General features: G+C 41.0%; 1 protein-coding gene across 4 annotated transcripts in view; it reads right to left on the bottom strand.

Annotated features, from left to right (window-relative positions):
* Nucleotides 1-14,607, bottom strand: part of ADAMTS18 (ADAM metallopeptidase with thrombospondin type 1 motif 18) — a 78,116-nt gene that overhangs the window by 45,376 nt on the left and 18,133 nt on the right. For all 4 annotated transcript variants that reach the window (XM_074551107.1, XM_014273499.3, XM_074551108.1 and 1 more), the window contains exons 4-5: nucleotides 3,979-4,243; nucleotides 91-290 (exon numbers count right to left, since the gene is read on the bottom strand). In XM_074551107.1, the coding sequence (XP_074407208.1) occupies nucleotides 91-290; nucleotides 3,979-4,243 (465 nt within the window). The remainder of the gene's footprint in view (nucleotides 1-90; nucleotides 291-3,978; nucleotides 4,244-14,607) is intronic.

Raw genomic sequence — 14,607 nt, 5'->3', positions numbered from 1 at the left:
TTTGTTATCAGTATTTGTCTAATGAAAGATCCCACTCTGACACATCAATATTCCCCAGAGAAAAGACACCTCAGAGACACCCCACCTTACCATGTTCATGACTGTTAGGATATATGTTGTTACATTTTCCTTGCCATGTTTCTCCAACATTTTTTTATCCGCCACAACAAGGGTTTCGACATTCAGACTTCCATTTTTCTGAATTTTAGCAGATGATCTTTTGAACCTCGCAGAAGTCCCATACTCATCTGAGCGAATGTAGGTCTCTTCTGTGGGTGGCTTGGGTGCATCTAAAAGGAAATAAAACTGTTTTGGAAAGAGTTCAGATCACCCATGAACAGTTTCATCAGAAAATGAAGTATCACAGGTTTAAAGCCTTAGATTATTTTTATAGCATGTGATTTAATACTTCTGGCTGAGTTCTTCCATATTTATTAAAAAAGACCTGATTCATTCCTGAGGGAAGGACTGCTACAGGGAGAGAAGGAAATGGGAGAACCACATTCGTATTCAATAAGCAGTTTAAAATAAGGAATTAATCTAATAAAATGGTAGCATCTGTGCAAAAAAATACAACAGAATTTTCAACAGAGTATCTGCATTTTTCCTGTCCTTTTGATAACTTCCTGAGGTGTTTGGCATGTGCTACTTACATAGCGGTTGGCAAAAATGTCCTTTCCACAACAGATGTCCACGGGCAGTACAGAAATCAGATACACACCTATACACAAGTAAATTCCTGCCAGCCTGATATTGGGACTGACACTGGCCTTCCATGCCAAACTGCCAGGAGATTATTCCTGCTGGGAATGTATTTATAGAGTCAGGCAACACCAAGGATGGGTTGACAACAAGCAGTGCACATCCCAGCTCTAGGGAGCATTTTCGCCCTCTGTGCAGGTGCAGCACGGGCAGTGGCACAGCTGGAGAGAGGTTTCTGCTCCAGTTCTTCAGGGAGCCAGAAACTGGGAAGACAAATCCATCTCCCACATCCTACAGTGCTCCTGCTATCCACAGGTTCTTCTGCATCAACTTACACTGCCTTGGCATCAAGAATTAACTGAAGGGCCACTTTAACAAACTCTTTGGATAATAATGCTTGTTTTTTGTTTGTTTTGTTTTTTGTTTTTTTTTTTTTTTTTTTTTTGACACAGGATGTAACAAGACAAATGGGGGAGCCTCAGGTAATGAAAAAAAACCCTGCCTGTTCCTCATCAGAAATTTATTCCAGAGAGCTAAAGCAGACCCTACTTTCTACCCTGTCAAACTGGGGAATCAAGAACACCACAGAATGCACAATAGTGGTCTGCTTTCAAGAACTCAGCATCCTGATGTGCACTTAACATACAAAGGACCAGGTTATGATGATTTTCAAGTGTATCTATCACTCATTATACACAACCATCCTTTACAAGCTGAAAGAGCTTTGCTATTCTGGAAGCACATCAAGACACAAGGCCTCACCCAAGAGGGAAGGGCTCAGCTCAAGGCACATCAGTGCCCAGGGACTGCTTTGAAGGCAATACAGCTCCAGTGCTTTGGACACACATATCCATGAGAGGAGATGCTTTGCTGTTGAATATATATGCATGAGCAGAGGAGCCTTGCTACTGCTACTCAGAAAACCTAAGCAGCAGCAGTTTCATGCATGTTTTACTAACTATATTCCAGTTAACTCTCATGATCAAAAAGAATTTTGGTTGTGACAAAGAGCTTGGAAGATGATTAACTGGCTTTTGTAGTGCTTACAAAATCTCTGTACGTGAAATTTTAAAAGATGATATGTACAAGTTGATGGGACAAGTTATTTTTATGACACCCAAGTGGCAATGTGCTCTTTCCTCTTATTGCTCAGCAAGTTTGATTTCATTCTTAGGTTGGGATAAATTAACCCTGACTCGGCAGGGTTAATAGCAGAGGCTCCCCTTTTGTCAGTCTAAATTCTCCATCCCTTTGTTCATTTGAGCTGAAACTTTATTCCAGGTGACCAGATTGGATTTCACTGAAAATTTCAAATTTATGTGACTCCAGATCTCAGAATAAGACCAGGAAAAAAAATGTAAAAACTTGAAAAGAGGGAAAAAAAAAAAGAGGCAAGAAGAAAAAAAGTACCAAATACTCATAGAAAAAGGGCTCCCTTTACTAGGGTAATATCTTCATCCTGTGTTTACTCAATTAAACAATGGCATGTGATTTTATTTGTATTTCATTCCGTGAACGTGAGATTGATTTGTTCTATAAATTAACAATGACTGGGTCTGGAAATAAGTTGTTATTTTTTAGAACTCCTTCCTTACTCTAAAAAGATTACAGGTATGAACTACACAAACTGAAAGACCACAGGGTGTGGAAAGAAAGAGTTTTGTGAGTAAGGTACTTAAATGCCATCTTGCTGAATCAGATCCTAAGAGTGTGTCTGACATCAAGTTCCTAAACAATGATGTGTAAATCACTTTTACTAAATTCATCACAGTTGGATGCTAACTGCATGTTCTTAATTTAACATGAAACCTGCTTGAATATGCAGCTAAGAGCTCATAGCTGTAAGTGAAATTATTGAATAAATAGATATACATGTAGACTTACAAAAGCACAAAGTATTTTAAAGAAAATTCAGTTTCTCAATTAGGTTCCCAGAATCACTGGTTACTTCTGACCTCTCCTGTGTCTGTGACCCATTTATAAGACAAGAATAACAATAATATCTTCTCACATCCCAGGAGGTCATACAAATACAGTGTTCAAAATGCTGTCCTCTATTATAGGGATAAGCACTGTGTAAAAGCTCAAGAGAACATGGATAATTCTCATTTTGGACAAGCAGTCACAGGAGGAACAGTAAACAAAGCACACACTCACAGTGGACAATCCAAATAAAATAGGCCAGTGTGGAGCAGTGTAGAGCACCATCAGCCCTGCTCTGCAGCAGGAAAACCAGACAGGAGGGAAAGCGAGGATGTAATGAGGCAGTTTGGGATTGCAGTGGAAGGCAAATGTTTACAGGTTGAATCACAGGCTTGTGCATTTGGCAGTTTTAAGCCTGGGGGGGAGGATCTCTGAAATTTTAACAAGCCATTTGTTTTCAGCCCTCAGTCTCAGCCAGCCACCTTCCCACTAACTCCTTTCTCATTCCTTCCCTTCTATTTATTTTCTCCTTCTTCCTTACACACCTTTGGAAAAGGAAGCTGCTCATTTTCTCAGAACTTCTGTAGGAAGTTGAAAGAATATAAGTGGACTCAGGCACTGTTTTCAATACTGTTTGCAGTCCTGGAAACCCTCATTAAGAAACTCAGCTCAGAAGCTGATCAGCTTTCAAAAAGACTCAACTGAATGCTAAAAGTACAGATATAAGGTCCAAGAGGGCTCTAAAATGTTCTGCAATTTGAGGGCCTAATGACGGACTAAGAATGGATCTTGGCAGGATAGTATATTTCAATATATTTTTTAAGACATGGCTCCAAAATCTTTGTTTAAACAATTTCCATGGGTGGCTCTTTTTGAAGATCTCGGTTGCTGAAAATTTCATTATCAAATGGTGAGTTCTGAAAGGCTTTTTCTCTATCCTCTCAGAAATTAATGATTTTGAAGCTTTTTTCTCCATCTTCAAGCCTAATTAATTTTTTATCCCCAGTCTAACAGAGAGAAGTTCAGGGACTTGGCATCCATCACTGTGCAGAATTGCTTACTGAAAAGTATGTCAATGTAAGGAAAAATCACCACTGGGATCTTTCAATCTAGGCAAAGCGCACAAAAACTAAACAGTGATTCTGATGGCTTAATAAAAGAGGTGGTTCTATGAACTTAGAGCAAAACTCAAGTTTCTCATATGTGCTTCACTTTAGAAATATATAACCTAAAGTTATTACTCCTCCATCCCAAAGGGACGTGAAGAGATGTGAAGCACCCCTTGGGACCACCACAGGACCCAGCCTGAAACAGCCACTACCTCAAGAAAGGAGAGAAAGTTTCCTTACATACATTTCTTGCGCCGTCCACAAAAATGCTGCTTTTGGACCCGTCCGTGGCGGTACCCGCTGGGGTGGGCGCGCGTCCTGCGCCGGCCCCGGGGGATGGATTTTGGATGGGGCCGGGCTGGAGGCCCGTGCACCTGCCCCTCTGCCGTCCTCTTGTACAGCACGTGCGGGTGGTGCCCAGCGGGGGACGTGTAGTTGTGCTCCCGGGCCAGGCGCTGAGGTAACGGGGAGATCAGGAACTCCATCTGCCGCGTGCGTATCAATCCCGACTGCAAAGAGACACAGCACCGCGCATTAGAGAGCAGGCTGCCAGCTCGCAGCCCCCGACCCCTTGCAGAGCCCACGCTGACCACAGCCTGCACCTTGACAGTGCTGAGCTACTCAAGTTACAGATTACTCAAGTTATGATCTGGATATTCTTCCCATTTAAATGTGCATCATTTCCTTTTGGAGACAACCAGGTTTCCCATTTGGAAAAACACAAACCAGGAAGGTTGTGGGATGGTGTAGTGACTAAAACCTTGACAGATGTGCAGCACAGCACCTTCACACAATAGCATGGATGGTTTCATACGCAATATTAACCCATTCTTCACAATACAGGTTTGTTTGTTACAGATTATTCAAGTTATAATCTGGATATTCTTCCCATTTAAATATGCATCATTTCCTTTTGGAGACAACCAGGTTTCCCATTTGGAAAAACACAAACCGGAGAGATTGCGGGATGGTGTTGTGATTAAAACCATGACGGATGTGCAGCACAGCACCTTCACACAATAGCATGGATGATTTCATATGCAATATTAAACCATTCTTCACAGTACAGGTTTGTTTGTGTACGGGATATACATAAAAAGGAAACGCTTTTGGAAAACATAACTTCTCATAAGTGCACACATCATAGAAGAAAATATTTGAATTAAGCTTCACAGCTTTTTCACAACAAGGTATTACCAAACAGGGGTCCCAGACTTAAGGGCATTCCAAGTAGAAAATGACATTACAGGTCAGCAGCACAAAGCTGAAGCATCTGAACATTTTTAGACCACCATTCAGTAATAACTCCCTGCAATTTAATCATAATTTAAACACAATGTAAAATGTATACCCTCCTACAAGGGAAAGCTAATCAGTAAAGGCAAGCATCTGATTGTTTTCCTTCTTGGATCTCTGAAAGACACAAGTATGGGAAAACTACACTGTAGTTTTCACATAGGATCTGTGCATAAAACTGCACATGTGATGAAGTGTTTCCAGGATCAGGGCCAGGGAAATGTGGGTGGCACTGAGGAAGTATTTCCATGCAGCTCATTAATCAGTTATGATTTTATTTCATTTCTTGGTTTTGTAAAACATGTTGTAATAAACACCCTTTTTTACCAAGTCAAAAACCAAAAAGAAGTTTCATCAGGTAATTCTATTACATTATATACGTAATACTAGATACAGATTTTTGGTTTGGATCAGTGAGGCTCTACCATGTGCCAACACCCTCCTGCCAAAACTGACATCCCACGAGAACTACATGTCTCTTAGGCTTCAGAAAAATATGTGCAGACAAACAAATGTCAATTGCAAACCATCTTGCCCCACATCTTGAGTCCTCCAAGACCATGATTCCAACCTCCTTCCTCAAAAAAATCTTTGAAAATGCAGACATGTATCACCTCTTCCCTTCTGAAATGGATGTTCTTCTTCAGAGCAACCTCCCAGGGCCTGAATGCCATGGGTATGACAAGGAGAGCAGCTTGGATGCCTAACGTAAGCACTGTATTTTTTAAGGATTTGTGGAATTTTCTGTGCTTTAAGAACTGTGTCCCAAGAGGAAAACTCAACACAGTGAAAAGCAAGTGAAAATTGAATGTTACATATGAATCTTCACAGCTTTAACTGCTAACAAAACCAATGCAGAAACTGATTTTCAGTCTATTCCAGGTGGAAAGATTTATCAAAGATCTACAGGTCCTCAACAGACTACAGTCATCTACTCCACTCTTTTCACAGAAATTCTCTTCTGTTGATCCAAATCAAAGGCAGCTTTGCAGTACTCCCCAATATAAGAACCTTTCACAGGGACCCAATAACAGAGCTCACAATGTCCCACTGTGATCTCAGTTTTGGCAATAGAAGAGATTCCACACTATGAACTGAGAGGGTCTAATTGCCGTCTGAAATATAATCATAATAGTAATAGTAATAGTAATAGTAATAGTAATAGTAATAATAATAATAATAATAATAATAATAATAATAATAATAATAATAAACAACCCACACGAATTATATTCTGATACACAATTTTCCCATTCTCCTCTCTTCAACATTAATTCATAATTATGTATCTCAGCCTGTATCTACTTAACATTCTAAAAGAAGGTTAAAGCTGCCTCCATCAATAAAAGACAGGTTTTAAATAATTGACAGGAATTTAACTTGCCTGCTCACTGCAATAAGTTGGCATATTTCAAATGTCAGATCACATTTGGTCATGACAAAGTACTTTCCTGTAGGGAAGATGACCAATATTTTAATCCTTACGATGTGTGTCATCACACAATTTACAAGTGGTTCTGAGAGGCAATCTTTATCTCCAATGCGCTGATAACTGGGCACTGCTAAGAGATTTATTTTTTTTTTTCAAGCTGGAAAAGAGAAATGTAGTGAATCTGGTTCTTATTTCCCCATTTTAAAGGCTTCCACATCTGAAATTATTCCTGTAGGATTCATTTGGTAAATAATTTGAACCTTATGGAAAAAAAAGAGGGTTCTACATTTTCCTGTAAGAAACTGCCCCTGATGCACAAGAAGTCTCAGCCCCAAACATCATTTCTATATTTAACATTATAAGGGTGGATTGAGAATTCATGGTTGTGGGGGAAGAAGTGACTGAATTCTGGGCCCTACTTGTATTTTGCTGCACCTCTACAGAGGCAATAGCTGACTGAGTGCCTCACAAATGTAGTCACTTTTTTTACAGCAGAAATGACCTTAAATCTCCAATAAGACATTTTTCCTTTGGGTTTTACATCAAACTCATCCTCCAAGTTGAAAAATGCTGTGTGAATGAAAGATACTTTCTTTTTGATAACATCCAGTTTTATGAAGTTGTGAAGTTGTCAAGAAGAAAGGAGAAGTGCCACAGAGCAGTCTGGACACTCATTCAATCACACACCATTTGCCATTTTTTCCAGGCATGGGATGGCTTCAAGCATTCACATTGAATTAATCACTTTGGGAATTCCAAAGCAATGCAGAGAATGCTGACCTGGCTTCAGACAGAGCTGCAGTCCTCTGGAGCACTGCAAAGGGGGCAGAGGGACAACAGCTGCCAGGTGTTTTTCCTGCAGGTTCTGAAATTGTAGTGTTGGGTGAAGGAAAGTCGGCCAATGGCTCCACTGTGCTAGCTGGCACACATGCCAGCTGAGAAATGCCATGGCACAGAGGCAGGAAATTAATCTTTTCACTCTTTTCCATCTTCATTCAGAGGCACAGATTCATCTTTTCTAGCTTTACACCAAGAAGGAATTCCAGTTTTTGAAGGCCAGATTTTGGTTACTGTGTACTCCTGGGTATGCTGGGAATTTTTTCTACAAATGCATGAAACATCTCCATAATTGTGAGTTAGATTCAATGTATTCATCCATCTCAAAGACTTCAGAACAAATACTGTCAAAACTGTCGTGGAAATTTTTGCACTGTGTTTTCTGCTTTAGCTTTATGCATTGCATATGATTTTCTCTGAATCAAGGATGACTTTACATTAACCTCGATGGGTTTAAGACACAATGAGGAAAGGGTCAGATAGGTCAAAATTCCATTTTTATTTCAGATTCTCTGCAATTATAACAACATGAGAGGAAGCAGGATGACAAAATCTAACATTCTTGTAAGTCTAGACAACACAGCATGAAAAAGGCCAGGGACTCCTGTCTATTCCCTCTGTATCCCACTGTGGCTATCACTAATAATAGCAATAATTGTGAGAATATGGTGGGAAGGAACACCCAAGAGATCGCTCAGTTGGAATTTGCTGTTTTCTTCTTCCCTCACAACACATATTTGCTATTCTTCTGGAAGGGATATTCCATGGCATTGGAAAGAAAATGGAAAGACACAAGTTGACCTGTGTGGTTAGCAAATTTTGAATCAATAATTCAGAGGAACTTGCAGTTTGTTTGTGGAAAAGTTGAGAAGAGATAAAAAGGCAACACTCCTCCTCCTCTCGTTATTTGTTATGAAATGTTTGCTCAGCCCTGGGCTGAAGGAATTTTCAGATCCAATACACCTCTGTGAAATTCCTCAGTATCTGGCTGTAATCACCAAGGTAAGGAACTTGTTCTGTTTTCTTGGTATGTTTCAAAAGGAAGAAGAATTTCAAAATGAGATTTGGACAAGGTCAATGACAACATGGTGTCTGCTTCGAGGATTTTTTAATTGAACATAGACCATAAATTGAAAAATAAGGAGAATTTGTTTAAACCACTGAAAAAAATCATTTCAACTATACAAAATCAGGTAGATTTTCCACTGATTTTCAATCCACAAGGAAGAATTTTCAGAGTCACTAACATATCTGTCCCTAACACATCTCATGGCAGCAGCAGAGGCTGCTCCCATTTGCTCCCCTGTGTTCTTAGACTGGGAGTGGAGCTTTGGCAGCTTACCAGCCTGTAAATCTAATTCACTTTGGGGTTTCAGCATCTCCAGAAAAAACAGACCCTCCATAAAAAGCAGATCAAGGACAGTGAGTGAAGGATTTTCAGAACTCCTACTTTTCTCCCATAATTTAACAAAGCTGAGAGCTGACAGATCCTCACTCCAGACTGGAAAGGCCTGGTGTCTGAGGGTTCTCTGTTTTCATACAAGGCACTTTGATTACATGCTAATTAAACTGATGGCAACAGCTTTATGCATATCAAAGTTAGAGGAGTTTCAGAAACCAGATGCAAATAATGAGATAAAAGCCTAACAAAATAAAACTGAGAATTAAAACAGATGAATAATTAAACTTCAGTGTCTCTCCTAAACATAACTACTCAATAATGACTGATGTAAAGTTAAATTACAGTTTGCACAAGAACAAGAGCATCTCAACTAAATGAGGTATGAAAAAGCATGCACATATTTCCTAAGGAATACTGCTCATACCCAGAATGCCTTATTCAGTGTTAGGAGCAGATACATAAAATAAGGTGTTAAAAAACCCACTGTGTCTTAACTAAAACAATGGCCAAAGAAATCCATGAAATCCATACCATTATGTGGATGTGAGCGTGCTCAAGATGAAAAATCACTAAAAGGGAAGAGTTAAATGTAATTTCACACCCATTAAAATTGTTCCAAATATTCATGAAAAGTTTTAAAAGACTTGACAAAAGGCCAACTGAAATTGGCATAAAGCTTTCCACAGACTTCAGTGGACATTGATCCAAGACTTCTGTTATTTCCCAACTGTCTAGCTCCTAAAAAAACCCAAATCATTGATTCAAACACATCCCAAAAAGAATTACAGAACGTGAAGTGCAGAGACATAAAGTACAGTCTAAGATCTACTTAAAACACATAAAAATGTAAACTAAGAACTTCCCTGAAAAACAAAGACTAAGGAGAGCAGATGACCTATGAACTATGGTTGCTGGTTATTTAAAACCATCTGAGGCCAAGGATTCCTAGAAATCTAATATGCACATCACAGTGTGGTTGGGGCCATCTCATGTTACAGCATCCTGGAGTCTTTTCTCATTCACTTTGCAGAGAGAAAACTCATGAAATCACCTTACCTGCAGCTCATTTTCATCCAACTCTTGTTTCCTGCCCTGATGCTCTGTTAATTCTTCAGTGCTTTGGCACCACAAAGGAAGCACAAAAGGCCCAGCTCTGTCACCAGAGCTTTCCCTTGCTGGAGGAGAGACTGCCCTCACTCATCTGTCCCACCCAGGGTTCTGCCTGCCAGACCAGTTCCCACATGGAACCAAGGGCAGCTTGGAAGCCCAAAGAGGGTATGGCAGAGACCCAGAGAACACAAAGCTTTTCACAAAGCTTAGAGCTCCCTGACAACAGCCAGAAGCTGCCTTTTGGCCAAGACTGGTCTCTAGAATGGGGCAGATGTCCATTTTTGAACACCAACATACAGCAGCATGTGCTAGGAGGGGAGAGAGCTCTCCCTTTAAGTCCCATACCTCTGCTCGCACTCCACCTCAGACCCTGGGGAGGTGAGGGAGGCCATTCCCTTGGCTTTCATGAGCACATCATGGCAATGCCCTCACCAAGCACAGAAACCACCCTGGTGCTTGCCACCATCCCTCTGCTCCTGTCTGGAACACACGCTTGCCAGAGCAAGGCAGCCCAGCCCAGGAGCCACGGCTCTGCTCAGAGCCTGGCTCTGAGAGAAGCTCAGCACAACATCCACGCTGGACATAGCACAACTTCCATGCTGGGCACAGCACAACTTCCACACTGGGCACAGCACAACACCCACGCTGGACACAGCACAACATCCACGCTGGACACAGCACAACACCCACGCTGGACACGGCACAACATCCACGTTGGACACGGCACAACACCCACGCTGGGCACGGCACAACACCCACGCTGGGCACGGCACAACACCCACGCTGGGCTGAGCATTTCATAACAGCAAGTTCAGGGCAGCAGGGATTTCAGAAACACTTCAAACGTCCCCAGGGAGAAGCCCGTGAGGAGGTGGCAGTCCCTGTGCACCAGCAGGGACAAAACCCTGCCAAGACAGCAAGGAAAGTGCCAGCTACCTTTCCTTTCAAGGCTCTGGGTTAATCCTTGAAAATGTAGTGAATGTATCATTTTCTCACTTATGCCAAAGAATCCCAGGAAGAATAAAGTCCTGTTAAGTTTGCCAACATTCATCTTATGAATTCCTCTTTCCTCCAAAGTGAGAGTGTTCAACCAATACCATCACGAGGCCGCTCAGAGAGCTCCTGCATCATGCAAGCAGTTTAAATAATAAATGCTTGTTTCTTTAGGGAATGTGTAATGAAGTAGACTCACCTCTTGGGATGGGTTAAGTTGGTAGTCTGAAAAATATGTGGGACTATAACCTTACTACAGTCATAAGCAGAACTACTTCCAAGAATTGTAGCCAGCAGGATAGTACAGCCTGACCTGGAACTGCAGATACCCGATAGCACTCACTGACTTTTTGAGAGATGGCTTATTGAGCCCCTCTCAAGTTAGGGTCACAATGTCAGTGCTCTGGAAAATATAATCAAAATGAGCAAATTAAGATGTGAAATTAGGTAGAAAAAAAAAATGACAAGCAGCATATCTGGAAAGGAGAAAGGGGCTGAATTGCAGAAAGTGTTGCTGAGGTGAAAGATATTTTTACCCTTGGGAAGCATCAGGAGCAAACAGCCAAGCCAATGGCAGTAAATCATGGCAATTAAGGGAGTTCCTCCCCTCTCCACTCTGACCCACAGCCCCTTTTCTGGGAGGGAGCTGCAGAGGGGACAGCAGCAGCCACGAGGCTGAGGGGCATTTCTGCCTCTTTCTGTCCCCCTGAGAAGGGCACTTACAGAGTGCACCCACCTTCCTGGAGCACTGGGTCAATGGAACAAGCTTCTGAGACCCCATGACAGAGACACAATCCCTGATCCACCAACAAAACGTGAAAAGCCTGGACCCTAAATCCATACACAGATTGTTAAATTAATGACAGACTTTTACAGAGTGTTAAGCACCCAGGAGCTCCCATTGAGCTGAACATTGTCTGTGCAAGCATTTCCAGAGTGCTTTTATACCAATTTGGGAAAGAAAATGTTCTGGGAAACTAGTGAGAATGGACTCTCATGAGGTTTCCAATAATACACATGTATTATTGAAGTCAGAAATCCCACGAGTAAAACTCAGAGCATGTTCATTTTTGATCCTATCCCAAACCAGGCAGCACAAAGGCATGTGAACACACTGAAGGGAAGAGAGAATTTCAGTTAACTAAACTTTTCCCCAGCTTTTATGTTTGCCAAAAAGATTCACCCATCCTCCAGAAAAGTATCAAGCCTGTAAATGGGCAGCTCCTGATGCTGACCCCAGAGTCAGGGAAGTACAAAGTGATGTTTTATGGGACTGGGTCCTTGGCTGATGAGAATAACCTCAGCAGACCTTTACTAATTTTCACCAGACTGGAATACCTGGCTCTGTACCACACCAAATGTTTAGGTTAAGTTAATGGCCCTTATACACAGTAAAATATTTTTTATCATGAAAGCAGCATTAGAATCATTGGTTGCCTTTTCTGACTTGAGAATTGTCAGCAGATGGCATTTTCCTTTAGAATCTGACTCAGAAAAATAACTCAATTATTCTGTTTTCTAACATCATATAGATTTCTTGCCAATGTAAAATGTTAAGAGTTCTTAACAATACAGTATTTTATTACCTGACGATCTGACAGGAGGAGAGTACAAGGTTTAAATTGCCAGCCTGAGTTAGCCATGAAAGACTACTCTGTTTGGTTGCTCAAAAGAAGTGCTATGCAGAACAGTCAGCAATTAAAACAAGGTAACAAAAATGCATGTCTTTAATTATTCCTATATGAACAAAGCCAGACTTATCTCTGAATAGTGCCTTTGTGTTTCTGCAGTTGACTGAGCTTGTTTCAAATGTCTTTATGCAACCCCCTGTCAGCATATGGCAAATAAGGAAATATTCTTATTTGTTCCTCCACTTACGGTAATTGAACCAGTCACATTGGTATTTAAATGCATTAAATTGGTATTTATTGCAGGGTAATGAGATATTCTAGAACTAACACAAAGTTGATTGCTTTGCCACAGATTAAATACTTGCTTGTCAGTACGTGAGCTCACTCATTTCTCATGTTTTGGGTTTTAAAAAAGCCAAAAACCAAAAAGAAACCACCCCAGGAGCAGGCATGATAAATGAATAGAAGAAAAATACTAATTCAAACTACAGCATAACCACACTAACTATACACCAATAATATTCAAGTGAAGTGCCAGAGGTTTACCAAGTTACAGTTAGGATCACTTCATTTACAATTCCATCAGTGGGGCTCTCTGGCTCCCTGGAAAGGTTTTGGAAGGCAATTAGCTAAAACCAACAGCTCAAATTTGGCCTTGGTAGCTGTACAAGCGCTTGGGTATGGCTGTTTAAGCAAATCCCTGCAACTGTAAGATAAAATCTAGAGCTTTTATTAGTTATGACAGTTCTGAAATCCATCACAAAGCAAACAGGAAACAGCAGGATTATTTAATGAGTGCATTTATGCTTCACTTTCCCTAAAAAGAGGCAGCCCACTATTTGTCGTGTGCTGACAGTTGATTAGTTACTTAGGGCACCTCAAGAATAACAGAAAAACTGACTTGAGAGGGCAGCTCAGTGTGTCCCCTGAGATAACATCCCCTGTAACTAGGTGCACAGCTTCAGAGAACACCCCAGGTGAGAGCAGGATTACCTTTAGAAACCTCCAAAAGCACAGGAAATGCAGCTCTCTCTCTGTCCTGTCATTCTCTGTAACAGCACAAAACAAAAGCACCATTTACATCCCTCTTAAACATCTGAAATGTGCCTTTGAGATGCCCAGATCTTCAGACAGGACAGCATTTCACCCTGAGGTGGGTTTGCTGTGAATTATTTATGCTGCACAAAGGATTAGGTGAAATGAAAATATTCTGGCAAGATTCTCCTCCCTCTTTGTGTACAGCTAATCAGTTTTACAGGGCTGGAGTTATGGAGAGATGGACCAATATTCTAGAGAAAGTGCATGCCTTCTTAATGAAGCTGCTGCTCCTGGAGTGGTAATAAAGGCAAGACCAATAAGATAAGAGCAGAGTGACACAGAAAAAGAACAGCTTAAAAAAAAAAACAAAACTCAAAAGACCAAAAAAACCAAACAACTGATGATATATAACTAAAATCAGTACTTGGAAATTCCTTTTCCATAGGTACTTAGCATTAACAGATGCTTGCTTGAGTGTTTCTGATCAGCAACATTCCTCCCTATCAGACAGGCAACTCCAAACTTTAAAAGTCATGAATCAGGCCTTGTAGGAAACACAACTATAAATTACAAGATTTTTTAAAATAATGCCAAAGGGCTTCAGTGTTTTATTTTCTTTCTGATTTTTTGAACCATTTTCAGCTGAGTTTTTAAAAGCTTTTTTTATCCCTTATAATCATGTATACTAGAATCAAAGTTGAGTAGGGTTGGGTTTTTTTTTTTGTGAAAAAAACCAGCTTTTCCTGTGATGATGGGACTTTGGCAGCTGGACCCTTAAGAACATTTCTATTGTAAGTGAGAATTAGGCAAGGCTTCATACTCCCTCACACGTTGAGGTTGCAGACAATAGAGAGAGAAGACACTTTCCCAAGCACTGAGACACCACTTGGAGCTACCTGGTGGCAGAACCTTCCCTCTGGGTGAGACTCTGGGCTGCAATGAGTTACACCCAACTGCATCAAAGCCCCAAGCAAATCCTCTCCACATCTGGTGGCTCCCTACCCATACCCACATTTCCCCAGTGCAGACCCTCCAGACACCAGCTCTGCCCTGCCAGAGCTGATGCAAATGAATTTGAGGGGGCAGAAGATCTGAGCCTGTCTGACCTGGGATAATTTGCATTCAAACAAAATA

This window comes from Zonotrichia albicollis, chromosome 13 (genome assembly GCF_047830755.1).
Source record: "Zonotrichia albicollis isolate bZonAlb1 chromosome 13, bZonAlb1.hap1, whole genome shotgun sequence".
Lineage (NCBI taxonomy): Eukaryota > Metazoa > Chordata > Aves > Passeriformes > Passerellidae > Zonotrichia > Zonotrichia albicollis.
The sequence above is the reverse complement of the archived record's forward strand: the minus strand, read 5'-3'. Positions and strand labels throughout refer to the sequence as shown.